Here is a 26,181-nt window from a genome sequence, read left to right as displayed (position 1 = left end):
TCTATATATTTAATAGATATATTTTTGTTGATTTGGGAGAGAGATCACATTGAACACGGTAAAAATGAAATTACTTTGAGCAATAAAAAAGTGTTTTGCATTTATTTTTTTCCCTCAAATAACACGTGGAAATTATTTAATAAATTCCGAAAGCTGGTAGGGCCAATCAATTGAGTGTTCTACCTCTTTGTACCTATGCTGTCATTCATTAACCTCGTCACCCAACCCAACTGTTCCCCACCTCATCCTAAATTACCAATTTACCCACCACCTCAGTACCCGCAAAGGTAGTTCTGTCATATCAGTAGCGTTACGCCAACCAAATATGATACGTTATCATAAATAACACACGCCTTTGGCCACGTAATTCTCGTAATTATCAATAAAAAACAAAAAAATTAATTAATTTAAATAAAAAATAAATAAAAAAGTTGTTAGCTTTAAGTAACCAAAAGGGTGCCGACGCGTTTAGAAGCTCAGCAATATGTGGTCAAAGAGTTTTAAAAAACATTAGTCTGACCAGCTGGCAACGTTGAAGCCGCCACGTAAGGAGGGTGGCTTTTGGTGCGAAGTAGGGAATCATTTCTCTGTTCGTACACTGCCATGGGAAATTTCCGGTAACACGACGAACTCACTGAGTTATATTTCGTCGTGACTTAAGCGAGTTATATTTAGAATTTAGACTTAGAATCTGGATCTTTCTTCTTCTTCTCTCTCTCTGTATAGATCTTGATCCATAGCTCTTCGAGGTTAGTAGTGGGATTTCTTCATCCGCCATTACTGTTCGTGGAGTTTTTTTTTGGTAAAAGGGAATTGCAGATTCTTTTGGCGGGAACTCGAAACGTTTTGTCTTCCGAATTGAGCATTTGGATCTTGGAAAGGGCATGGGGGAATCGGAGAATTCGAAAGGGTTGATATTAGCAGTGGCATCAAGCGTTTTTATTGGCACCAGTTTCATCTTGAAGAAGAAGGGTCTCAAACGAGCTGGTTCTAATGGCACTCGTGCTGGTTTGTGATTTTATTCTGAATTATGCACTCAGATCTCTGAATTTTGATTATTTTGGTATAAATTGAATTAAGTTGATTTCTGCAGAGTAGGATTGGGTTTTTAGTTTATGGTTACTGTTCTGCTTTTCTATGCCTTCGAGTGGAAGCCCTTACGAAGGCTCAATAGCCATGTTTATGAAATTAAGATTATTGTGCTGATTCTTGGACCCTATTCAATGATTATTAAGTATGCATTGAAAGAGAATATATCTTGTTTTTAACAAATTAAAGTTGAAGATTTGGATGTGGAGTCTAATTCAGGGTACTCAGACAGAAATGATCACTTTCTCATCAACCCTTTATTTATGTATTTTGGAATAACAGACCAAGAGGTGTGGAATCACCTGTGTAAATTCATTCACTGCTTTTGATCTGGGTTTCCAATGGTAATATTTATGTGGTTAATTTTGTACTGGATGACGCTGACGATTGCAAAGGATAAGGACAACTGCGCTTAAAATCTTTTGTTCTTCATGTGTTTCAATTTTTGTCACATACAATGCCAAAAAGATGAAACTTTCGTTGTCTCTATCATGAAGTATAGTGCACGTGTCTGTTTGGCTCTAAGCATAATTGGAAGCTGTGATCCTTGAATACAAAATCTTGCCATTGAATTATGCTTTGCCAATCTTGTGAAAATTTGGTAATTGTGTTTATCATAATCTGTTGCCTCTTATCTGATGTAGGGGTTGGTGGTTATACTTACTTATTAGAGCCTCTATGGTGGGCGGGCATGGTGACAAGTAAGTGTGTGTCACTCGTAATGGAAGTTTGTTTCTCTCTTGCCAAATGTTATGAGCCTGAAATATTATACCAACACTTACTGATATTTGTACGTCTGGACTTGGCAGTGATTATTGGTGAGGTTGCCAATTTTGTGGCTTATGTATATGCACCTGCAGTTCTTGTGACCCCACTTGGTGCACTGAGTATAATAATCAGGTAGATGCATGTGTCTGAGTTTGCTTATCTGCTAATTTATGCAAAAAAGGAAAATGAAAAATTTAAAACTTACTTGTGCAATGAATCTGTGCAGTGCTATTTTGGCTCACTTCTTGTTGAGGGAACAGCTGCAGAAAATGGGTGTTCTGGGGTGTGTGTCTTGTATTGTTGGATCAGTCGTAATTGTTATTCATGCACCTCAGGAGCATACTCCACATTCTGTTCAAGAAATATGGAATCTAGCAACTCAACCTGGTATTCTACTGTACAACTTGCCTGCTTTACCTTCATCCTACACCTTTATCATCTTAACCCTGCTAAATGCTTTTGCTTTCCTTTTCAACTGACAGCGTTCCTGGTTTATGTTGCGGCTACACTTTCTCTTGTGTTTGGTTTGATTGTACACTTTGAGCCTCGCTGTGGACAAACAAACATACTAATCTACTTGGGAATATGTTCTTTAATGGGCTCTCTTACGGTGAGTTAGAAAAAGTGCATAGATTTAATGTTTCGTAACCTTTATGTGCTTAAATTTGGCTGTCATTAGTATTAAACTTTTAGCTGCTTAGTTTTAAAAATCTTTTATATTGTTGCTTTTCAGGTTGTAAGCATAAAGGCCATAGGAATTGCTATAAAGCTTACCCTCGATGGGGTAAGCCAATTAGCTTACCCCCAAACTTGGTTTTTTATAACTGTTGCAGTAATCTGTGTAATTACACAGTTAAATTACCTGAACAAGGTCAGTATCTTTGTTTTAATATTTTTCTCCAAGCATTTGTTAATGTTTTTTTTTTCTTTGAGGATTTTAGTAGTCTTGTACTAAATCTGTTCTTTACCTTGGCTTATAGTTTTCGTTTGTATCTAAAAATAATTGTAATAAATTTATAAATGATATCTTTAGCATCCAATTTGGGTCATTAACCATTGTGCTCAATGTTAAATAGTGTTCTAATGCGTATGCTAGAGTATACTTTTATGTGATTCTTCCTAGCATAAGAAAGGCTGTATTGTTACGCTGATCAGTTTCTTGAAGAATATACCCAGTCATTTTTTATCTCCATTATATTCATTTACTTAATCAAGATAAGAGCTTTCACATTTTCTTCTGACTTATCTTCATGACCCCTTTCTTTTCAGGCGTTAGATACATTCAACACAGCAATTGTTTCTCCTGTTTATTATGTCATGTTCACAACTCTGACGATCATTGCAAGTGCAATAATGTTCAAGGTAGGATATCTAATTCATCTGCTGATTCGGATTATATCTGTTTAGTAATCTATAGTATTTTTATTCATTTACTTATAAATGAATTTCAAAAATAGTTTCTCTTTGGAGTTACCTCAAAGAAAACATAAAGGGGAGTCTAAAGGTCATCTTTGCTTGTAATGATCTTCAGGATTGGGCTGGTCAGGATGTGAGTAGCATAGCCTCTGAGATATGTGGATTTATCACTGTGCTGTCGGGAACAATCATACTTCATGCAACCAGAGAGCAGGAACCTGCTCCTACACAAGGTATAAACTACGCAGACAGACTTTTTCATCTAAAATCAATCCTGAAATAACCTCTGTACTATATATAAATGTGGTGCATGTCTTGAACCAAAGAGAGTGAAGAAAAAAAAAGGGGAAAAAAATAACAAACAACAAAGAAAAGGATGTCCATGTTGTGGGTTAAAGGATCAGAACTTAATTTCAACATCATGTAGGTCGTTTACTACAATATGAGTGTCAACTGGAACTATTTCATCTTCCACTTTGCAGTTGTGTATTTGGTTCAATGAGGCTAAAAATATAACTGCCCCCTTTGATAGAATTCAGATCTAAAGAATTGAACAATTTATGATGATTAATCAGCAGCAAAGGCAAAGATGCAGCTGTATATTCGGCCCAATGAGGCCAGATATGTTAATTGAAAAAATAAAAATAAAAGTAAATATATTAATAGAGAGGACTGGAGCTGGGGGAATATTCAGATTAAACTCAGCATGATTTGTTATGTTGCTACATGTTGGCAGTACATGATCCAGTGAATAAGAAAGGTTACTGAGGGATGAATTCTCAGCAATAGTGACAATGTAGCTGTTGTCTTTTGCCTATATCTTCGTATCAAGTTTTCACTTTTTTGGTTGTTAACTTTACTCGTCTTCATTGCAGGAAATGTACATTGGTATATCTCTGGAGATTCAAGGAACCTTGAAGAGGAGCATTTAATAACCTTACGCGATTCGGACTATCTGGAGCACTAGTATTTTTTTTTCCTTTTCAGATTGGAGTATAGATGAAAATTCCTAGCAAGTAGCAATGAAGCAACACTGCCATTTGCACCAAGTATTGTTTGCAGAGAGGGAGAGAGAGAGAGAGAGAGAGAGAGAGAGAGGAAGCTGCTTTCTTTTGTGAATGAATCCTGGATTGACAGTGGAGATTGCAACAACGTCTTCTATGCATCTCTCTCTTCACTGGCTTGGGAATAGACCCTTCAATTGAACCAACCCCATCTAGAAGTGTGGTTCCATTGTAGAGGCTTCAAGGGGGTTGTTGCGGCGGGTGCTTGCTTCCAAGTTCATGAAATTGTTTATTGTGATCTCAGCGTTGTCTTTTTTTGTCCATGACAAGCTTATTTTTGCTTGTACATATTTATAGAAATCTTTATTATTATTTTTTCTTCTTCTTCTTCTTATCCTTTGTATAAGGGTATCCGTCCATACTCCATAGCTTCCATAATTCTTTAGTTAGTTTGTTTGTTTCGTTTCCATCTCCTTGTATTAATGTCCATTTTTTTTGTCACTGTTGAGAGTTGACTAGGTATCCTTGCGGTTGTAAATTTCATATTTTGAATTATACACATTCTTTTACTGCCTACGAGTTTGTTTCAAAAAAGGTTTATTTACTTGTTTATTATTTCTTTCTTGTAGCAACGAGAATTTTATTGAAAACAATCAAGAATAAGAAAAATCCTCTGATCGTAAAAATTTATCCTTTACCCTAAAAGGATACGCAACTAATTTACTATAGGTGTGCATACATTAAGAACATTTCTGAAAAATTAGATAATATACTTGCAATATTTTCTAAGAAAGATTGTAACTCATCATGAAAATATTAGACTAATTTACCTTTATATACAAAAAATTTGCACGCAATTATTGTAAATAATAACTTGATTATTTTTAAGTAGAATCACATTCCTCTAAAAATAAAAATAAAAATAGAAATAGAAATAGGACATTATTTCGAATTGCATGGTTTGGTATTATTTACACATATATGCAAATTTTGTATGTAATATTATTCTTATTTTTGAAAGTAATAAGAAATTTCATTAATAGGATTAATCGAACAAAATACATCAGGGCGATTGGTTACAAAACAATTTCAAATGTTTAGGTAAAGAAATAAATTTACAATAAAAATAATAACAGAAAATTTTACTTTAATTTAATCACTGCTAAACCATCATTTAATTTGCAACATTTTGAATAAATTGCAAATATGATAAATTTATTCTTAGTTGAAATTCTTAATCACTATATTTAAGTAAATAAATAAATAAATGTAAACTAAATTGTTGCAAAAAAATTCAAATTCAAATGCAAAGGAAAATTTTAATTTTCATAATCAAATTTTTTTGACTTTGGATTTTTTATAATTAAAATATTTTCAAATCCAAAATTTTGATGATATTTTTTTCCCTCTTAACGGATTATAAATTGTAACGTCCCAAACTACCTAATATGGCTTAGTGCCTGGATTAGGGGGCTAGGAAGGCAATAATTGGTTTAATGTGTTATTATATGTTTATATGCATGATTATGTGGGTTGTATTATTATATGGCTGTATTTGCTTATATATGGGGTCGTTTCTTATAAGAAGGACATCTTCGTATTTTTGGCCCGTTGATGGCATATTTGTATATTTATGTGCATATATGTGATATATGGGTGTGACCACATTATTATGTGGATATATTTGAGTAACTCGGCATGAGACAATCCTAGGAAGCAAGTTAGCAGTTTAGTCATAACGGGGTCAAATAGTGGGCTCAGGGTGAGCCTAGGGGTAATTTGGTACTTAGTACATTACCGAGATTGAGCGGGTAATGGGAAATGATTTGGTAGCTGTTTGAGGGCATTGGGAGTAACGGGAACTGTGAGACGTTAATTATGATTAACGGGGTAGGAGCTAAAAGACCAAACTACCCTTAAGGAGCTTTGAGAGAGAAGGTTGGCTCTAGGGGTATATTGGTCATTTCCCCTTAAAGGTTAGATACACTTAGCCAAGGGAAGGCTGTAGAATGAACCAAAGGAACAGTTTACACTCTTCTTTCTCTTTCTCGGATACACACTCTCTCTCATTTCTCTTTAATTTTCTCGAGGAAGGCCTGGAGTTTAAGAGAATTGAAGCTAAGTTTGAGCTAGGTTCTTGATTGGGTAAAGCTAAGGGATAATTCAGTGATTGAGGTAATGATTCTAAGCTTGAATTTTTGAAGTTATTTCTCTGTTTTTATGATGTTCTTAAGCTTGAAAGCTTGGTTATGGGATTGGGTTTTTGGTAGTGTTTTGAGTGTTTTAAAGCTTGGGTTTTACCACTGGTTTGGTGATAATATCGTATTGGGTTTTAGTTATGATTCTGTGATTATTTGGAAGTGTTTTTAGTTGAGTTTGGGCTGAAGGAAAAGCAGGGGTGCTGGGTTCGCAGGGTCAAGTCGCGGCCGTGTTCTTGGGCGCCGCGACTTGAGCGAACCCCAGAGCCTAGATAGGGCTCTGTCTTGATAGCGCGTCGCGACCCTCAAGGGCGAGTTGCGGCCCGCCCCTGGCATCCAGACAGGGGGCTTTCTGTCTGGGAGGTGTGTCGCGGCCCTTGGGGGTAGGTCGAGGCCCGCCTAGTTCTCTTAAGCCAGTATAGGTTTTTAAGGTCGGGGTTTCAAACCTTAAGGCTCGGGATCGAATCTACAACCCGATTTGGTAGAATTCGAGGTCCTGGGGGCTAAGACTTGGTCCTGGAACCTTTAATTGCTCATTATTGATGGGATTTCATAGTTGGTTATGATTAGGTTACCGCTAAGGGCTCAAGGTCAGGATCGTGCTCAATGGCCGTTCTTAATATATTTTATGCTTAAGCCTGAGGTAAGAAAACTACACCCGTTATGTGAATACATGACTATTGATGAAGCATGTTGAGTGCTCTATATATGGATATTTGTTGCATTATGAATGCTTGGTTGCATTATTTACTTGAGAAAGGCATTGACTTATCAGTCAAGGACGGCAATAGCACTCGTCGTAAAGCACTAACTTATCAGTCAAAACGACAATAGTGTTGAGCGCTGGTCGATATGATTAGATCTAATCAAGAGAGCGTTACATGCTCGTTTGACCTAATGGTCGTAGAAAACTAAAGCGGTTGACTAGTTACTCAGAGTCAAGGCGAAAAGCCCAGGGTGACTTTACGGTCACATGGCTAGGGCAAAGGATCCCAGGATGACTCCCTGGTCATCTATTCAGAGCAAAGGACCCCAAGATGACTCCATGGTCATCTATTCAGGGCAAAGGACCCCAGGTTGACTATATGGTCATTTGACTAGGGTTGCGGGCCCCATAATGATTCTATAATCATTTACTTGTACTTGTATGCATGCAATACTAAGTTTTCTTGCTAAGCCTTGGCTCACGGGTGCTATGTGGTGCAGGTAAAGGAAAATAAAAGCTTACCCAGCCATGAGTGGAGAGCTTAGGTGGCGACGTGTACATATGCGGTCGCTTGACCACCATGGCCAAGGTTTCTCAGAGGAACTAGGGTTAAACCCTATTTTTGCTGCTTAGGTTGGCGGATTGTAACTTTTGAGTTGTAATGACCATTTTGGAACTATAAACAACTCTGTAAAAAATATTATGGAATCCCATGTACAGTTTAACGTTTTTAATAAAATATTCATTCCTTTTGACCAAGATTTTAACCCTGGCCCATTAATCACATTTAGATGCACGTTTATGGCCTAAATACTCATTTAGCAGGTTAAGCACTATTTAAAATACACAGTGCGACGGTCTTGGCTAAACAGGGCGTTACATAAATGTAGGATTTCGATTTTGTCCTGTTCTTAAAGAAAACAGAATGCATTCCGTTGTACGGCACGAGTGGGTCTCACGTGCTTTATTAATGTTTTAATTGTGTTGAAACCGGCTATTGAAGGTTTGTTAATCGGTTGGATTTTTTGTTTTATATTTTGTTAAAAATTTAATGTTTTAAAGTACAAACTGTCACAAAAATATCAAGCGCAAGTACAACGGGTGCTGGGTCCTAGTGTCAGTGGGGAGGACATTATTGTCTTAACGCACGTACACTTATGGATAGGAGATTTGTAATATTTTAAAAGTACATAATAACACGTACTGTGAACGTTCAATAACACAAATGAGAAAATCAGGATGAATGTTGAAGCACATTGAGGGTTTTGAGAACATTCACAAAATAAATAAAAAGTATGCAAATGTCATTTTTTATATGAATTTTTGTTGAACATATATTGGAGTATAAATATTTTAAGGCGAAATGGTTATATATAACTCGAAATTTAAAATAATAAATTGTAAATAATCATTGCTATTTTGTTTTTAATTTTTTCTTATAAGAAGCATGACGTGATTAGGATGTTTGAAGTGTAATTTTTAAGATTAATTTCAGAGCAATTTTTTATTTATAAAAAATAAAGATAAATTTAACTTGGACCTAAAATAATAATGTGTGACAAAGTTACCAACATTCTTAACGAATGTGCTTAAAGATAAAGAATAATGAAATATGGAAAATACAAACCGAAGCAGTCCTTAGAGTTTTAGCATAAGCAGCAGTAGTAGTTTAGAGAAGAACTAGTAATAGAAGAAGTTAAAATACAAACTGAAGCAGTGGTCAGAGTTATAACATATGAAGCAATAGTAGTATAGAGAAGAACTAGTAATAGAAGAAACCATTGTGGTATGATTCTTGTGTTGAGTCTGGTGGATCAGGGACGTATGCGTCTGTGAAATCAGAGTGTGAGTCGACTCTGGGGTGAACATGAGGATTGCTAGCTTCTGGGTACTGAGTTGCATCGTATTGATCTTTGTCTGGGCACCTACGGTAGTCATGGCTAGTGGATCGACATATGCGACAATGTTTTTGCCTTCATGGGACTCCCTCTCGCTCCCGTGTAGTTAGATTACCTGTGCCCTTGGTTCTGGCCACTTCAGGGTCTCTAAGAATGTTGGGGTTGTCATTATATATGCCTGGTTATGGTGTCTCACTTTCGGGATTGGAGTTCAACTCGAACTCCTATTTGAACTTTGATGTGAGGCATGAAATTTCTTCCTTGGCATGGTAGTACAAATTTGGTAATTTGGAAGCATAAAAATTCATGGTGTCTGTTTGTAAATTAAGGGAACCAAACCTGGCCATCTCGGAAAGGTTTTCTTGTTGTGATGTTGCATGGATAAATTGAAGGTGTACATTTTGCTTAGCATCTTTGCTCCACCGCTTTTTAAGAAGGGAATCTAGGATTCTCCTAATGCTTAATATTTTCATGGAAGCCCATAAATGTCTACATGGGTAGCCTTGACTCTCAAACATCAAGCAACTACAGTGTAGGCAATTTTGATATTGAGAATAATGAACTGTGTATTGTACCTCAGGGTGTTGAGATTTCCCAATGGTGAAGATCTTCCAATCGTCATCTTCTTGCTCACCAAGCACAAAATAATTATTCTCCATGTCAATTTGTATAGCAACTTTGTGGTACATGTTTCTTGTGAAAAATCACACACTACTTATAGTACGTTGTCAGCAATCTTGCATGAGTTGGGAGTTCTTGTAATATCCCAAATTCCCTAATGTGACTTAGTGCTTGGATTAGGGGGCCAGGAGGGCCATAACTGGTTTAATATGTGATTATGTGATTATATGCATGATTATGTGAGTTATATTATTATATGATGATATTTGCATGCATGTGAGCCATTTCTTATTAGAAGGGCATTTTCGTAATTTTGTCCTGTTGAGGGCATAGTTGTATATTTTTGTGCATGAATGTGATATATGGGTGAGACCACATTGTTATGTGAATATGTTTGAGCTATTCATCATGAGACGATCCTTGGAAGCAAGTTAGCTTATTGGTCATAACGAGGTTAATTACTGGGCTCGGGGTGAGCCTAGGGTTAAATTGTTGTTTAGTACATTACTGGGAATGAGCGGGTAATGGGGTATGATTTAATGATTATTTGAGAATATTGGGAGTAACTGAAATTGGAGGACGTTAATTATGATTAACGAGGTCAATAGAAATGACAATTTTTCCCTTGGGTGTCTTTGATGGCCCTAGGGGCAATTTGGTCATTTAGGCCATTGGATATGTTCAGCCAAAGGAAGGCTGTGGATTGAATTAGCAGAAAACAGGGGTTATTTCTTTTCTCTCTTTCTTTCAGTTGAATTTTGAGGCAAGCTAGAAGATTAAACTTGAGGATTTAAGGCTTGAGAGTTTAGGATTGTACTGCAGCAACTGAAGGTGTTAATTCTGGGATTAAGGTAAGGATTTTCAGCTTAAACTTCAAGGTTTTTACTCTGTTTTTAGGTGGTTTGAAAGCTTGATATTTTTATCATAGGATTGGGTATTTTATGGTGTTTTGAGTGTTTATGAGCTTGGGTTTTGTTGTTAGATTGGTGGTTATATTGTATTAATGACTGGCTTTGATATGGGGATTTGTTTGATGAGTTTTGGCTGAGTTTGGATTGAGGAATATGCAGGGGAGCTGGGTTCGCGGGGTCAAGTTGTGACTGAGTTCATGCAAGTCACGACTTGAATGAACCCCAGAGCCTTCACTGGGCTCTATCTGGCAGGCGCGTTGCGACCCTCAGGGACAAGTCACGGCCCGCCCCTGGCACCCAGACAGGGGGCCTGTCTATCTGGGAGGAGCGCCGCGGCCTTCCTGTCTCTTCTGGGCCAGGCATGGTTTTAGTTAGTTTTGAGCGCAGGTTTTCGAACCTTAAGGCTCGGGATCGAATCTACTAATCATTTTAGCAGGATTCGAGGTTCCAGGGGATGGGCTTTAGTCCATGAATCTTTTATTACTCATTTTATTGATGTAATTTCATATTTAGTTATGCTTAGGTGACCTTTAAGGGCCTAAGGACAGGATCGTTCTCAAAGGTCGTTCTTTATTTATTTTACGATCGAACCTGAGGTAATAAAACTGCACCGAGTATGTGACATACATGATTATTGATGAGGCATGTTCAGTGCTCTATATATGGACATTGGTTGCCTTGTAAATGCCTGCAAGATTGCTTACTTGTGAATGGCACTGACTTTTTAGTCAGAAACGACAATGGTGTTTAGTACTGGTCATGAAGCTCTAACTTATTAGTCATGATCGGCAGTAGTACTGAGCGCTAATCATATGGAATTGACTTATGAGTCAAGAGCGGTAATAACATATTGAACGCGGGCCGAAATGATTAGATCTAATCAACATGAGCATTAAATTCTTGACCGACCTATTGGACGAAGAAAACTAATGCGCTTGGCTAGTCTAAGGCTTGTTACTCAGAGCCAGGGCTAAAAGGCTTAGGTGACTTAATAGTCACATGGCTTAGGGCACAGAACCCCAGAAAGACTTAATAGTCATCTATTCAGGGCGCAAGACCCCAAGTTGTCCCATTAGTCATCTTTTCAGAGCATGGGACCCCAGAAAGGCTTAATAGTCATCTATACAAGGCGCAGGACGCCAAATTGACTTGATAGTCATCATCAGATTAGGGCTGCGAGCCCCATAATTGTAACACCCTACTGCCTTAGAGCCGTTACTAAGTGAGTTTTAAACGTGCATTTAACTTGCTAATCGAGGTTTTAAGACAAAGGTGTAATTAAACCATAATCAGAGTCATAAACTTTGAAAATAACCATTTACTGAAAATTTACAAAGCGTTTAACCTTTGGGATCCCAAAAGACTGTTTGGAAATATTTACAACTCAAAAATATAATCAGAGTCGGCTAAACGACAAAATTCAAGTTTGGTACAACCATCTCCCAAAAATACCCCTGGCCGTGGCAGCCAGACAGGCCAAACATGGACCCGCTGCTTCACGCTCTCCGTACTCATGGTTGGTCGACTTTCCCCTTGCTCTTACCTGCACCATAGAGCACCCATGAGCCGAAGCCCAGCAAGAAAACCCTCACAAGCAGATAACATATGTATATTACACACTTACATATAAACAAGCCAACATCAGGCTAAACACATACGGCCATGCCGTCCCAGGCCCTGGGTTCGCGGTCCACACCGTGAGGATATCCCAGGTATCCTTTAGGGTCTTGCCCTGGCAACTCGCACTCCGCATTCTAAATGCTGCTCCTGTCCCCTTGCAGTTCTTGGCCTTCGCTGTTCACGGCCGTCGCCGTTCCCGACTCTTGCAGTTCATTCATATATATGTACACATAATAAAACTAAATAGATACTTAAACACATATAAATTCAATCAAAGGGCTACGCCCCGCAACTCAGTCATATAGGGCCGAGCCCTGCAACACAATCATATAGGGTTGTGCCCTGCAACATAAGCTCTACAAGAATAGTAGTTTTCTTACCTGTGTCCCGAGCTTTCCAACCACCGATGCCCTGAGCACAGTCCCCTAGTCTGAGCCTCGCAGAAACCCTAGTCACAACGCACCAACAATATCCATTCATCAAGTTCTAATCCATTAAATAACTTTGGGTCATAATTCTAATCTCCGGGACATTGAATTCTATCAATCCAGGTGATAAAATCCATCCCAAACCTTAACCAATGAATTCCCGAGCGTAAAACCTCTTTAAAGCCCAAAAATGCACTAAGCGTCGCGGCCCTAAGAACCCATGCCGCGGCCCCCAGCCCAACCCGAGGCCCTACCTCATTTCAGCCTACACGCGATGCAGCCCTTCATGAAGGGCACCGCGGCGCGCCTCCATTTCCAGACGCCCCAATGTTCTAAGGGGCCGCGGCTCAGCAAGAACAATGCCGCGGCCCGACCCCTCGAACCCAGAAAAATCCTCCATTTTCTCTTCTAAAACCAAGCCAATTATCCATAAAAGTTAACCTAACAATCCAAACATTCATCACAAAGGTTCTAACACAGCCTCAACATCAAAACCTAACAGAAACTAACCCCAAAACTCAACCAAACAATCAAGAACAAATCTCAACTTAGCTCACATGCATACTCTGAATTATCCACAGAAATTCAACATAATCCATCAAGTTAAGAGCTTACCTTTGCTTAGTTGAACCTCTAAGTTATTCTCCTAAGCTCTAAGCTTCACTTCCTCAAGGCTCCAGCCTTATATTTTGAACTTCCTAGCTCAAACTCCTCAAAGTTCCCCCTTGGTAAAGTTGAGAGGAAACAAGAGAAAGAGTAGAGAATTTTTGGGTCGGTTCACAAGGTTCTAAAAACTTTTATGTTTAGTTTTATTAAACTTAGTCTCTAAGGTTACCTCAAGGCTCGGGGTGCCAAAAACATCCTCGGTGGCAAAGCGGTAAATTTCCCCAATACTCCCTCCTAAACATTCTAACTTCAAATATATCTCCAAATATTTATTTTCATAACCCGGTAACCCCATAAAGCGTTTAATACCCGAATTACCCCTCGACTCGCCCCGAGTCGGATTTTCGACCCCGTTGTGACTTTCTAGCTAATCGCTCCCTAGGACTGTCTCGGATCGTGCAACACATATATATCACAAGTATATCACAATTATTACAATTATCCCATTTATGCCATCAACAAGCTAGAATTACAAACATGCCCCTAATAACTAAATGGGGCCCACATGCATATTTAATTCACCTAAACATGCATCACTAATCACATATTCACACAAATTCACATATTATAACAATAAATCACTTATTGCCCTCCAGGCACGCTAATCAAGGCCCTAAGCCTTATTAGCAAATTTTGGGTCATTACAATAATGATTTCATGATCATTTATTTATATTGTATACATGCAGTAATAGGTTTTCTTGTTGAGCCTTGGCTCACGAGTGCTATGTGGTGCAAGTAAAGGGAAAGAAAAACTTACCCAGCCTTGAGTGGAGAGCTTAGTTGGCGACGTGTACATATGCGGCCGCTTGACCACCACTACCAAGGTGTTTCTTAGGGGAACTAGGGTTTAACCCTATTTTTGCTGCTTAGGTCGGCGGATTGTAACTTTTGAACTGTAATGACCATTTTGGATTGCAACACAACTATAACGCCCCAACTCCTGGGACCGTTATGGTGTGCCTTGTAAACAGTGCTAAACTCGCTAATCGAGTCATTTGGCCAAAATCGTGAACTAAGTATGATTAGCGGTTTAGGGATTAAACATCTTGGTTAGGGTGTAACGTTTCACTAGAACGTTTAATATATACATTGGGATCCCGAAAATATAATTTCAGAGTTTATTACAGAAAATATTTACAACAAGCCGTTCTAAGCGGCAAAACAGGGTTCAACCCTAGTTCCACTTTAAACCTCGGCCGTGACGGACGAGCAGCTGCATATGTACACGTCATCACCTAAGCTCTCCAACTCAAGGATGGTCTAGCTTCCTCTTGCCTTTACCTGCACCACATAGCACCCGTGATCCGAAGCCCAGCAAGAAAACATAACACTATACATAAGCATTCTCATATGATTATCATTATAATCACACTGAGCGTAAAACTATCAAACCAATGAGTGAACATCACATGATTCAAGAGGGAGAGTGGCTGCTAGGTAAGCCACTAGCCTCCAAGTGCTTATTTCATTCATCGACCCTCGAGGTCGGTCTAGCATTAATGCTCCTTGAGTCATTCAATGCTGATGGTCGATTAGATCTAATCTCCGTTGGCTTGCGTGATCCACGCTATGGCCGTTCTGACTAATGAGTTAGCGCTATGTGACTAGTGTCTAGTATCACTGCCGAACCTGACTCATAAGTCACAGCTTCACAGCTGATACCAACACCTTTGCCAATTCTGACTGATGAGTCAGTGCAACGTGACCAATGCCCAGTACCATTGCCGAACTGGACTAATGAGTCACAGCTTCACAGTTGATACTAGCACCTTTGCCAAATCTGACTAATTAGTCAGTACCATGCACAAGTAAGCAATGCTGTCAATATGTATCATATGCCAATTATCCAAGAGTAGGGCATTCAGCATGCTTACTAAACAGTTGCTAGCATAATCATGATCATGCACAAACTCAGAGACTCAAGCTCTGACAAATCTCATATTCATCATTCATGGCATGCCCTAATCATATGTTTCTCGTGCATCACATGCATCACACTTAATCATCCAGCATGCCTCAATAATAATCATATGCAAATGGGCAATATTTCCAGGCAATCATTATGCTATCAATGTTTACATTTAAACATCCAACATGCATCAATCATAGCCATGCATGTCACATACAGGGTGCAGTTTTCTTACCTTGGGTTCGAGCGAGAATTAATAAAAGAAACGACCTTTGAGAACGATCAGCTTTTAGTCCTTTAGCGGTCACCTAGTCATAACCAAACATAAGGTAACATCAATAAAAATGATCAACTTAAGTTCCCAAATCAATATCTAGCCTCCGGGACATCAATCCCCACTTAACCGGGTACTAGGTACAACCCCGAGGCTTAAGGCTTGAATTCCCAAGCTAAAAACTCCTTCCTTGGAAAAAAATGACCCTAAGGGCCGTGGCCCTCCTTGGCCATGCCGCGGCCCCCCCCTCAAACAGAGGTGCCCAAACCCAGCTTACTCCAAGGGCCGCGGCCCACCCTGGCCATGCCGCGGCGCAACCTCCAGTTCAGCCAAAACCCCTGTTTTTCTTCCCTCACATTTTCTCTTGGAACCAACCCTTCAAACCAAGTTTAAACACCACTCAAACCTCCAATACAACCCCTAAGCTTGATCTATAACACTCCCTTAGCAAGACCCAAGATAAACCCTAATCAAAACTTCCATTAATTCCAACTAACCACCAAGAAATTACAAGCTGAAATTTAACACCAAAACAGAATATAACCATACTTTCATGGCTGAGTTTCCTTACCTCAAGCTTGGTTTTCAACCCCCTTCAATGGCTGAATCAAGTCCCTAAGCTCAAACCTTGATTTCCTAGCTTGTTCCCTCAAGTTGGCTCTCAAAATTCCAAAGGGAGAAGGAAGAGAAATGGTGCACGGTGAGGGAGAGAGATGAGGATAAAGATGCTCTATTTTTTTTAAACGATTCTACAGCTTTCTAAAACTCAAAAGCTGAAACCAATCCTTAAGGTCAAAAGACCATAATGCCCTTAGGCCAATTTAAAAGCTTCTAAGCACTCCCAAGGGTAAATTCGTCATTTCCAACCTATACCGTTAATTATAATTAACGCTCTCCAATTCCCGCTAATCTCAACATTCTCAAGTGCCAATAAATCATACCCCATTACCCTTTAATTCCCGGTAATGTTCTAATCATCAAATGACCCCGAGACTCACCCCGAGCCTCGAACTTAAAGTCGTTATGACTAGACCGAACACTTACATCTCATGATCGTCTCATGTCGAAAAGCTCGAACCAATCCACCTTATAGTGTGGCTAAAATTATAATTCACCCATATGCATAAAATTACACAATCACGCCCCCAACGGCCAAATTACCAAAATGCCCTTGCATTTAAAATATAAGCCCATATGCAAGCATTCACCATCATATAATAATATAATTCACATAAACATGCATGTACTCATTAAATATCATAATAAATCAATTATGGCCCTCCCGGCCTCCTAATCAAGGTCCTAAACCTTATTAGGAAATTTGGGGCATTACAACAACTTTGCAAACACTTTTATGGGATCCCATGCACAGTTTTATGTTTTTAATAAAATTATATCAATTCCTTTTGACCAAGATTTTAACCCTGGCCCATTAATAACACTTAGATGCACGTTTATGCCTAATGACTCGTTTAGCGAGTTAAGCACTATTTAAAGTACACAGTGTGACGGTCTTGGCTAACCTGGGCGTTACAACTTGGTATTAGAGCGTGCCAAGGTTTAGGGTTCCTGTAGACTGGCTGGGCATGTACACTCGCCACTGAAGACAAGCTCGACTCATGGTTCGGTAACTATAATGCCCCAAAATCCCTAAGACGGTTTAGGACCTTGATTAGGAGACCGGGAGGGCCATAATTTATTTATTATGTTATTAAATGATTATATGCATGTGTTATGTGGATTATATTATTATATGACGATAAATGCATGCATATGGGTCCATTTTTAATTATAAGGGAATTTTGGTAATTTGGCCCGTTGAAGGCGTAATTGTCTATTGATAACTCTATATTTAGAGTTATTAATTGAGCTTTTGGACTTAAAAATTTAAGTGAAATAGAGTATTTGTGTGATTATTGTGTGATTTTAGTCATTTTGTCTCTTAACTTTGTTTGTGTATTTTGTTTTAATTAATGATATCTCTTGTGGAAAATAATGGGATTATGTTCTAAAAATGTGGTATCTAATTTGAAGGCATAAAGAGAGGGTGCTTGGAAAACTTAGTGAAGCATGTGCAAGGAAATCATTTTGGACTTGAAATTCTGGCACTTTGTTGTAACATCAGTCAACTTTGCTGCAGCAAAGTGTGGGCAGCCAGCAGCATAAAGTTGCACACTTGGCATGTGATTAAATGAGGTGGAGAGAGACTTGAATAGTGGGAATATGAGGTGGAAAGTAGCTGAAAAAGTCTGAAAATGGGAGTGGTCCCCACGTGTAGAGGGAGAAAAAGACGGTTTATACCCTTTTTGAGCCAACAAAAGAGATCATCTTCTCCAAGAAAGAAACTCAGCCGCCTAAGACACCATTGAAGAAGTTTTCTGCACCTTTGGAGCTAGAACATAAAAAAAAGGGGGGGGGGGGGGGGGAATTCCTAGGAGGAGGAAGCTAGAAGAAGAAGAAGAGTTAGAAGACAAAGAAGAGAAGATTGTTATCATCTTGGCTTGTCTGATAATGTTGAATATATGTTGTGGTGATATGGGTATTTTGACTATGAGCTAATTTGTTTGTGTTAGAGATATTGATGAACCCTAATTTGTAATCAACCCCAAGTTGTTGAATGTCTTATGCAATTTTTCTCTTATTCATTTAAGCTATATTTATTGTGCAAACTCTTGCTTGAGAATGATCAACTTAGGTGGGAAACAAGCTAGTTTTAATTCCGGAAGGGTTAGAATTAGTGAAAATGCTTGATTGATGCATGTTGATAACTTTGTTATTGATTAGTGGATAACTTAGGGATATTTTATACACCTTGCAAATTTGAAGGATTGATGCTTGAAATTATGTTCTTGAAATTAAATTTAGCATAGGAGTATGTGAATTTAATTGATGGAACTTTAACATGAGCATTTGGAAAAATGGCATGTGCATTAAATTGCAAATCCTAGTTACAAGAGAACTTTGCTATGAACTTTGTTACAACATCAGGGGCAAAATTACAAATTAGGGGGATTTGATATGCCTAACTTTTATCATAATATTACTTAGAATTTGTCCTTTTCTAGATTTAGTATTCAAGACCTATTTTAATTTTCTTGTTTAGTTTTTTTTAGTTCAATTAATTAAATCATCAAAAAAATTAATTGTACCCCAAATTGTTTGGTGTTGATTTTTACAATATTTGTTTGGCAATCCTTGAGGAGACAATAAAAATTACCTTCACTTTATTACTTGTGTAACGATTGTGTACACTTGCACACACTTTGGAAAATTCGCAACAAGTTTTTGGCGCCGTTGCCGAGGATTGCTTAAAGTCAATTATTGTAAAGTTAATTATCTTGCAATTTGGTTTAATTTTTCTTTTGTACTACCTTGGGTGATTCTCGTGAAAAAAAATTCAGGTTTACATAGTGTATGAGCGAGAATCAAGGCCCTGAACTACTTCCCATTGGGATGGATGGTTGTATCTTAATTGTTGTGTGGTGATGTTAGGGCATGCTTATTAGCAATGTCGGTGCATGTGGATAAATGCTTATATCTTGGTTGTTGGTGATTGATTAGGTTTCATTGGTAGATTTTGGAGAAGCTTTTACCCTGTCATCATGGTCTGATTCCGAGTCGTTGATTGCAGATTGACTTGGATAGCTATGCGTCCAAGAAAATCTACGCGACTAGCTGACACTAGGTGTAACGACCCAAATTTCCTAATAAGGTTTAGGACCTTGATTAGGAGGCTGAGAGGGCCATAATTGATTTATTGTGCTATTATATGATTATATGCATTATTATGTGGGTCATATTATTATATGATGATAAAGGCATGCATGGGGCTATATACTCTGCTATGAGGGTATTTTGGTAATTTGGCTCATTGAGAGCGTAATTGTGTACTTGTGTGTATATTGGTAGGCTAATGTTGAGACCACATTATTATGTGGATATATCTGTGATCTGTGACTCGAGACGATCCTAGTGGGTAGATTAGCGAAAAAGTCATGGCGGGGATTTATACCCGGCTCGGGGTGAGCCTGGGGTATAAATGGGAATTTAGTGAGTATATTGGGGTCTATTTTGACATCGGGGAATTTTATCGATGGTTAACTAGGTATTGGGTAGTAAGCAGTAAATATTAGAGACACTCGAGGAGTTAGCGGGAATTGGGGTGAAATGACTAAAATGCCCTTAAGTGGATTAAAGGGTTAGAAATAAAAGGGCGGGCATTAAGGTCATTTGGATTTTTAAAGATGGGTATTACTGAGGCTTTATGTTAGTGGAAGTGGTAGAATACTACAGAAGTCTGAAGAAGGAAAAGAAAGAAAAGAGAAAGGAGAGGAAAATAGAGTTTTCTCTAGGGTCGGTTTGTGGTTCTCTCACCACCTTTCTTGGGTTTTCTTGGAGCAAAGCTCAGAGGAGAGCTGGGTTAGGCTGAGCATCAAGGATCCTAAGCTAGGTTTGAAGAACTGTCAGGGGTTTAGCAAGAACACACCATCACCTGAGGTAAGACTTTAGAGTTCTTCAGTTTCTGGTTTTGGTTTTTTGAACTATGGTGTTTAAGTTGAATCTGATGGGGACTTTAGGGAATTCAAGCCAAAGGTTGAGGGAGAGCAAGCTAAGGAGGTGTATAGGTTGTCTCGAAACCTAATTCCCACTAAAGGTAAGAAATTCTAAGCTTTTAACTTTGATGTTTTGATTGGTTTCTGCTGAGTTTTGATATCTAGAAGTGGCTATGGTGAATTTTGAGAGTAGGGATGCATGTGTTTGAGTTCTGGGTATTTGGGGTGCTTGGCATGAGTGGAGTGTGTTAATAAGGTTGTTTTTTTAGTTTGGTGAAGGTTTGGAGAGGTTTTGGTTGAGTTTGGCTCGAGGAAATCGCAGGAGGAAAAACTAGGGTATTGCCTGTCTGTGACTAGCGCTACAGCGCCAAGATTTCTGGGGGAATTTGGTTCTGCTTGTAGTGACCTCCTAAGAGCGCTGCCCTGTTTCCAGAAAGGGATTTTAGGGTTATTTGCAAGGGTTTTTGACCAAGGGTTTGGGGTTTGGTTCCACCACCTTGTTTAGTGGAACTAGAACTTCCCGGGGGCTTGGGATGGATCCCGAGGCTAGGTTTTGGACTTAAGGTTTGGTGATGACTTTGACCTATGATTGTGTTTAGGTGAGCGCTAGGGCTCGAGAGGGATCGTGCTCAAGGAGTCAAGTGATCATGGTAAGAAAGCTGCACCTGATTATGTGGTTAGGTTGGGACTAAGTGTTCCCTATGTTTGTGTGCTTTGTTATATGAATGTGATTAACCATGTGAACATGATGGGACTAAGAGCTCCCTATATTTGTATATCATGTCATGAGGTGGTGTTATGCCATGGGACATGCGATAACCGGCCTAAGGGTGTCGGAATCAACATTTGTGCACAGGGCGCGGCTCGGCCACTGGTAGCTGAGGCAGCTTATTTATCACTGAGCTCGGTTAAGATGGCCGGAGTCAGTGAGTATTACACTGGGGGCGGCGTGAGCTGAAGACAGTGTGTTAAATAAAGGGTGCGACCTAAGGGCGCCGACCCTGAATGTTATGAACGTGAATATTGTGTTATGGATATGATTGGTTGACCGTCTAGGTGATAAACTGTTTATCTGCTGAGTGTTATCACTGATTGGGTAAATGCTTTGAATTGTTGAATTCCAGGTTGTGCATTGTGGGCTGTTTGATTAATGATATTGATCTTGCTATGATATCATGCTTTCTTGCTGGGCCTTGGCTCACGGGTGCTACGTGGTGTAGGTAAAGACAAGGGTAGGCTGAATCAACCATGAGTTGGAGAGCTCTGGGGGCGAGGTGTACATTGTCAGCTGCTCGGCCGCCACGATCGAGGAATTGTACAGGGACGGAAACCTAAAATGTATATTTTTCCATTAGAGTGGCTTGAATTATTTGTAACTCTTGGAATTTGCTGTAACTAAGTCGTCTAAACCCTGTTTTGAGTTTCCATGTATTAAACTGTCATTTTTTTTAATGAAAATAGCCTGTTTGTGACCAAAATCTTTTATTCCGAATCCGTTGATGACATTGAATTCACATTTTGTTTAAATGACTTGATTAACAAGTCTTGCACTATTTTAAACACACAGTGTAACGGTCTTGGTTATCCAGGGCGTTACACTAGGTCTGGGATCGGAGGTGATGACCAGGGCCAGATTCCTCCGCCAGTCCCTGAGAACTGGTAGCAACTTATGGCATATATGCAAGCACGACTACATAGCCAGGATGAGCAGATCTGTATTCTGCGATCAGGGAGTGCTGCCCATATTGTGCTACCTGCAGTGGTACCAGTTGTATAGCCAAGAGAGGTTGGGAACAGATGGGAGCCATTGTATGAGTGGTTCCGAAAGCAGCATCCCCCATCTTTTGAGGGAGGACCTGACCCACTGAAGGCCGAGCAATGGCAGACTATGATTACTACTATCCTGGACTTCATGAGGATAGAGGGACATGACAGAGTGGCATGTGCCACATATATGTTGAGAGAGGATGCCCGCATCTAGTGGGAAGTGGCATCACAGACCAGGGACATCACTACTTTGAGTTGGGAAGGATTTAAAGATTTGTTCAGCCAGAAATATTACAATGTTGCCATCTGGGCAGCAAAAGTTAATGAGTTTGTGGGTTTGGTGCAGGGAAACATGACGGTTACTGAGTATGCCCTAAAATTTGATAGACTTGCGAAGTTTGCACCAGACCTTGTGCCTACAGATGTAGCCAAGCAAGACAGATTCATTAGGGGGCTTAATGCTATGATAGCTCGGGATGTTAGGATCACAACGGTACCTGGGGGAACAACTTATGCCCAGGCCGTTGAGAAGGCTCTTACCGCTGAGGAAGCGGAGAACAAGATTTGGAAGGAAAGTGTAGTGAGGCGCGAGGGTCGCAGAGTGGTGCCTCCTTATTCCGGGTCAGGTAGAGGCGAAGGCCCCAGTGATTTTAAGAGAAAGACTCCTGACACTTCGACCGTTGCTGGTCCTGATAGGAGGGGTCGGGGTGGCCATCAGGGCGGCGGTGAGGCGTGGCGGAGTTATCCAGAGTGCCTGAGGTGTACAAGACGCCATTAGGGTGAATGTCGGGCCAAGGCTTGCTATGTGTGTGGAGCGGTGGGGCACCTCAAGAAAAGACTGCCCAACAGTGAAGAAAGGGGAAGCAGGAAAGGTGGACAGCTTGACTCCAGCTCGAGTATTCACCTTGACACAGGCAGAGGCCGAGGCTAGTCCCTCGGTAGTGAGAGGTCAGCTTTCTAGCGATGGCTCTCCTTTTACTGTATTGATTGACTCTGGTGCTACACATTCATTTGTTTCTAGTAAAGTGATTGATAGATTGTGTAGACCTAGTGAGTATCGGACTGCAGGGTTTGAGACTTTATTGCCTACAGGGGAACTGATAGTTTCTAGGAGATGGATTAGGGCACTGCCAGTGATGGTTGATAGTAGGGAGCTTTCAGTGGATCTGATTGAGTTAGACATGGAGGATTTTGACATGATCTTAGGTATGGATTGGTTGGTCAGGTATGGGGCTACTATTGACTGCAGAAAGAAGATGGTGACTTTTGAGCCTGAGGGCGAGGATCCTTTTGTCTTCGTGGGTGCGGTATGTGGACCCCGCGTACCCATGATATCAGCATTGAGAGCCAGAGACTTGTTACAGGGTGGATGTATAGGCTTTCTGGCTAGTGTGATGGATACTACCAGGGTTTTGCCAGTGGGGCTGGGAGAGACTAGGGTGGTTTGTGAGTTTTTGGATGTGTTTCCTGAGGAGCTACCAGGATTGCTGTCGCGCAGGGAGATTCAGTTTGTTATTGAGTTAGCACCAAGGACAGAACCAGTATCAAGAGCACCATATAGGATGGCACCAGCAGAGTTGAAGGAATTGAAGATACAGCTACAAGAACTTCTAGATTTGGGATTCATCAGGCCTAGCTACTCTCCATGGGGCGCTCCAGTTTTGTTTGTTAAGAAGAAGGACAGGACTCTGAGAATGTGCATAGACTATAGGGAATTAAACAAGTTGACCATCAAGAATAAGTACCCTCTACCAAGGATCGATGACTTGTTTGATCAGCTGCAGGGAAAGACGGTGTTCTCAAAGATTGATCTTCGATCTGGTTATCACCAACTGAGGATCAAGGACGAGGACATACCAAAGATGGCCTTTCGAACGCGGTATGAGCACTATGAGTTCTTGGTCATGTCTTTTGGTTTGACTAATGCCCCGACAACTTTCATGGATCTGATGAACAGGGTGTTCAAGGACTTCTTGGATTAGTTCGTCATCGTCTTCATCGATGACATCTTAGTGTACTCCAGTTCAGAGGCAGAGCACAAGCGACATCTTCGACAGGTCTTACAGAGGTTAAGGGAGCATCGGTTATATGCCAAGTTTAAGAAGTGTGAATTTTGGTTGCCAGAAGTGACTTTCCTTGGGCATATAGTTGGTGCAGAGAGGATTGAGGTGGACCCGTCCAAGGTGGAAGAAGTGAGAGATTGGTCGAGGCCAAGGAACGCCTTGGAGGTGCTGAGTTTCCTCGGGTTAGTAGGTTACTACAGGAAGTTTGTAGAAGGACTCTCAATGATTGCTTCACCAATGACAGAGTTAACACAGAAGAATCAGAGGTTCGTTTGGTCAGAGAAGTGTGAGCATAGTTTCCAAGAGTTGAAGCAACAACTTATTACTGCACCTGTGTTAAGTCTTCCTTCGGAGGAAGGAAAGTTTGTGGTATACTGTGATGCGTCGAGGATGGGTCTAGGTTGTGTGTTGATGCAGAATGAGAAAGTTATAGCGTATGCGTCGCGGTAGTTGAAGGAGTATGAGCAGCGGTATCCTACCCATGATCTGGAACTAGCAGCAGTGGTGTTGGGACTGAAGGTGTGGCAACATTATTTGTATGGGGAGAAGTGCAAGATATACACTGACCATAAGAGTTTGAAGTATTTCTTCATCCAGAAGGATCTAAACATGAGGCAGAGGCGTTGGCTGGAGTTGGTTAAGGATTATGATTGTGATATTCTTTACCAACCAGGGAAAGCCAATGTTGTGGCAGATGCATTGAGCCGGAGGGGCTCGGGGCAATTATTTAGTTCTGTTCAGATCTCCAGAGAGTTAGCAGATGAGATGGCCAGGGCAAGGATAGAACTGGTGGTGGGCCAGTTGGCCAATATTACCTTGCAGTCGCCAATGCTAAAGCGGATCAAGGAGAGTCAATTGGTAGATACACAGTTACAAGAAGTTCAACAGAACATCTTAGCGGGGGTAGCTAAGGATTATTCTGTTTCTGAGACTGGTATGCTTCGATATCAGGGCGAATTTGTGTTCCGGCAGATGAAGGGATCAGACGAGAGATACTGGATGAGTCTCACAGTACGCCATACTCGCTTCATCCGGGTACCACGAAGATGTATCAAGATCTACAAACATTATATTGGTGGCCCGAGATGAAGAAGGATGTGGTGGAGTATATGGCCAGATGTTTGACATGTCAGCAAGTGAAGGCTGAGCATCAATGACCAGCGGGATTGCTTCAGCCTTTGGGTATTCCAGAGTGGAAGTGGGAGGACATTACCATGGATTTTGTGGGAGGTCTACCCAAGATGGTGGGACTTTATGACTCGGTGTGGGTGATAGTGGACAGATACACCAAGTCAGCTCATTTTCTGCCAGTAAAGTCGACTTACAATGTGGAACAGTATGCAAAGTTGTATGTGAGGGAGATAGTTCATCTCCATAGGGTTCCTAAGTCTATTGTATCTGAACGAGACCCTATCTTTACCTCCAAGTTCTGGGGAGCTCTGCAGAGAGCCATGGGGACTCAGTTGAAATTTAGCACAGCCTTTCATCCTCAGACTGATGGACAGTCTGAGAGGACGATTCAGGTGTTGGAGGATATGCTTAGGGCATGTGTGATCGACTTCGAGGGATCTTGGAGTAAGTATCTTTCGATGATTGAATTTTCGTATAACAACAGTTATCAGTCCACGATTGGAGTGGCCCCTTATGAGATGCTATATGGAAGGAAGTGTAGGTTGCCCATTCATTGGGATTGAGATGGGTGAGAGAAAGTATTTGGGGCCAGACATGGTTCAGAAGACAAGTGAAGTTATTGAGAAAATCCGAGCCAGGATGCTTGCTTCATAAAGTAGACAGAAAAGCTACGCTGATCCCAAGCGTAGGAATGTGGAGTTCCAGGTTGGGGACCACGTGTTTCTGCGATTTTCACCACTGTGAGGGGTGAGGAAATTTGGAGTAAAAGGCAAGCTGAGCCCTTGGTTTGTTGGACCTTTCGAGATTTTGGAAAGGATTGGACAGGTGGCTTACAGGTTGGCCTTGCCACCGTCATTTTCGGGAGTTCATGATGTATTTCATGTCTCTATGTTGCGGAGGTATGTCTCAGATTTGACACATGTGCTTAAGTATGAGGACTTAGAATTGCAGACAGATTTGTCCTATGAGGAGCAACCGGTTCAGATTTTAGATCGGAAAGACAAAGTTCTACGGTATAAGACAATTATGTTAGTTAAAGTATTGTGGAGAAATAGCAAGGTCGAGGAAGCGACCTGGAAGCTTGAGACAGCGATGCGGGATCAGTATCTCGAGCTATTCAGGTAAATTTCGAGGACGAAATTCTCAGTAGGAAGGGA

General features: G+C 40.3%; 1 protein-coding gene across 1 annotated transcript; it reads left to right on the top strand.

The window, feature by feature from the left end:
- Nucleotides 1-534: 534 nt before the first annotated feature.
- LOC133788675 (probable magnesium transporter NIPA6) lies at nt 535-4,853 on the top strand. The gene is made up of 9 exons (XM_062226224.1): nt 535-1,008; nt 1,734-1,790; nt 1,899-1,989; nt 2,084-2,244; nt 2,340-2,467; nt 2,591-2,728; nt 3,127-3,219; nt 3,389-3,506; nt 4,149-4,853. Exons 1-9 carry the CDS (start codon nt 885-887, stop codon nt 4,238-4,240), a joined length of 1,002 nt encoding a protein of 333 aa, XP_062082208.1. The 5' UTR covers nt 535-884; the 3' UTR covers nt 4,241-4,853.
- Nucleotides 4,854-26,181: the final 21,328 nt, after the last annotated feature.

This window comes from Humulus lupulus, chromosome 1 (assembly GCF_963169125.1).
Source record: "Humulus lupulus chromosome 1, drHumLupu1.1, whole genome shotgun sequence".
NCBI classification, from domain to species: domain Eukaryota; kingdom Viridiplantae; phylum Streptophyta; class Magnoliopsida; order Rosales; family Cannabaceae; genus Humulus; species Humulus lupulus.
This window is presented reverse-complemented; position numbering and strand designations above follow the sequence as displayed.

Coding starts and splice junctions, on each gene's coding strand:
- LOC133788675 (XM_062226224.1), top strand. CDS start 885: ATGGGGGAATCGGAGAATTCGAAAGGGTTGATATTAGCAGTGGCATCA. Junction 2,468..2,590: donor CTTTAATGGGCTCTCTTACG/GTGAGTTAGAAA, acceptor GTTGCTTTTCAG/GTTGTAAGCATAAAGGCCAT. Junction 3,507..4,148: donor GGAACCTGCTCCTACACAAG/GTATAAACTACG, acceptor TCTTCATTGCAG/GAAATGTACATTGGTATATC.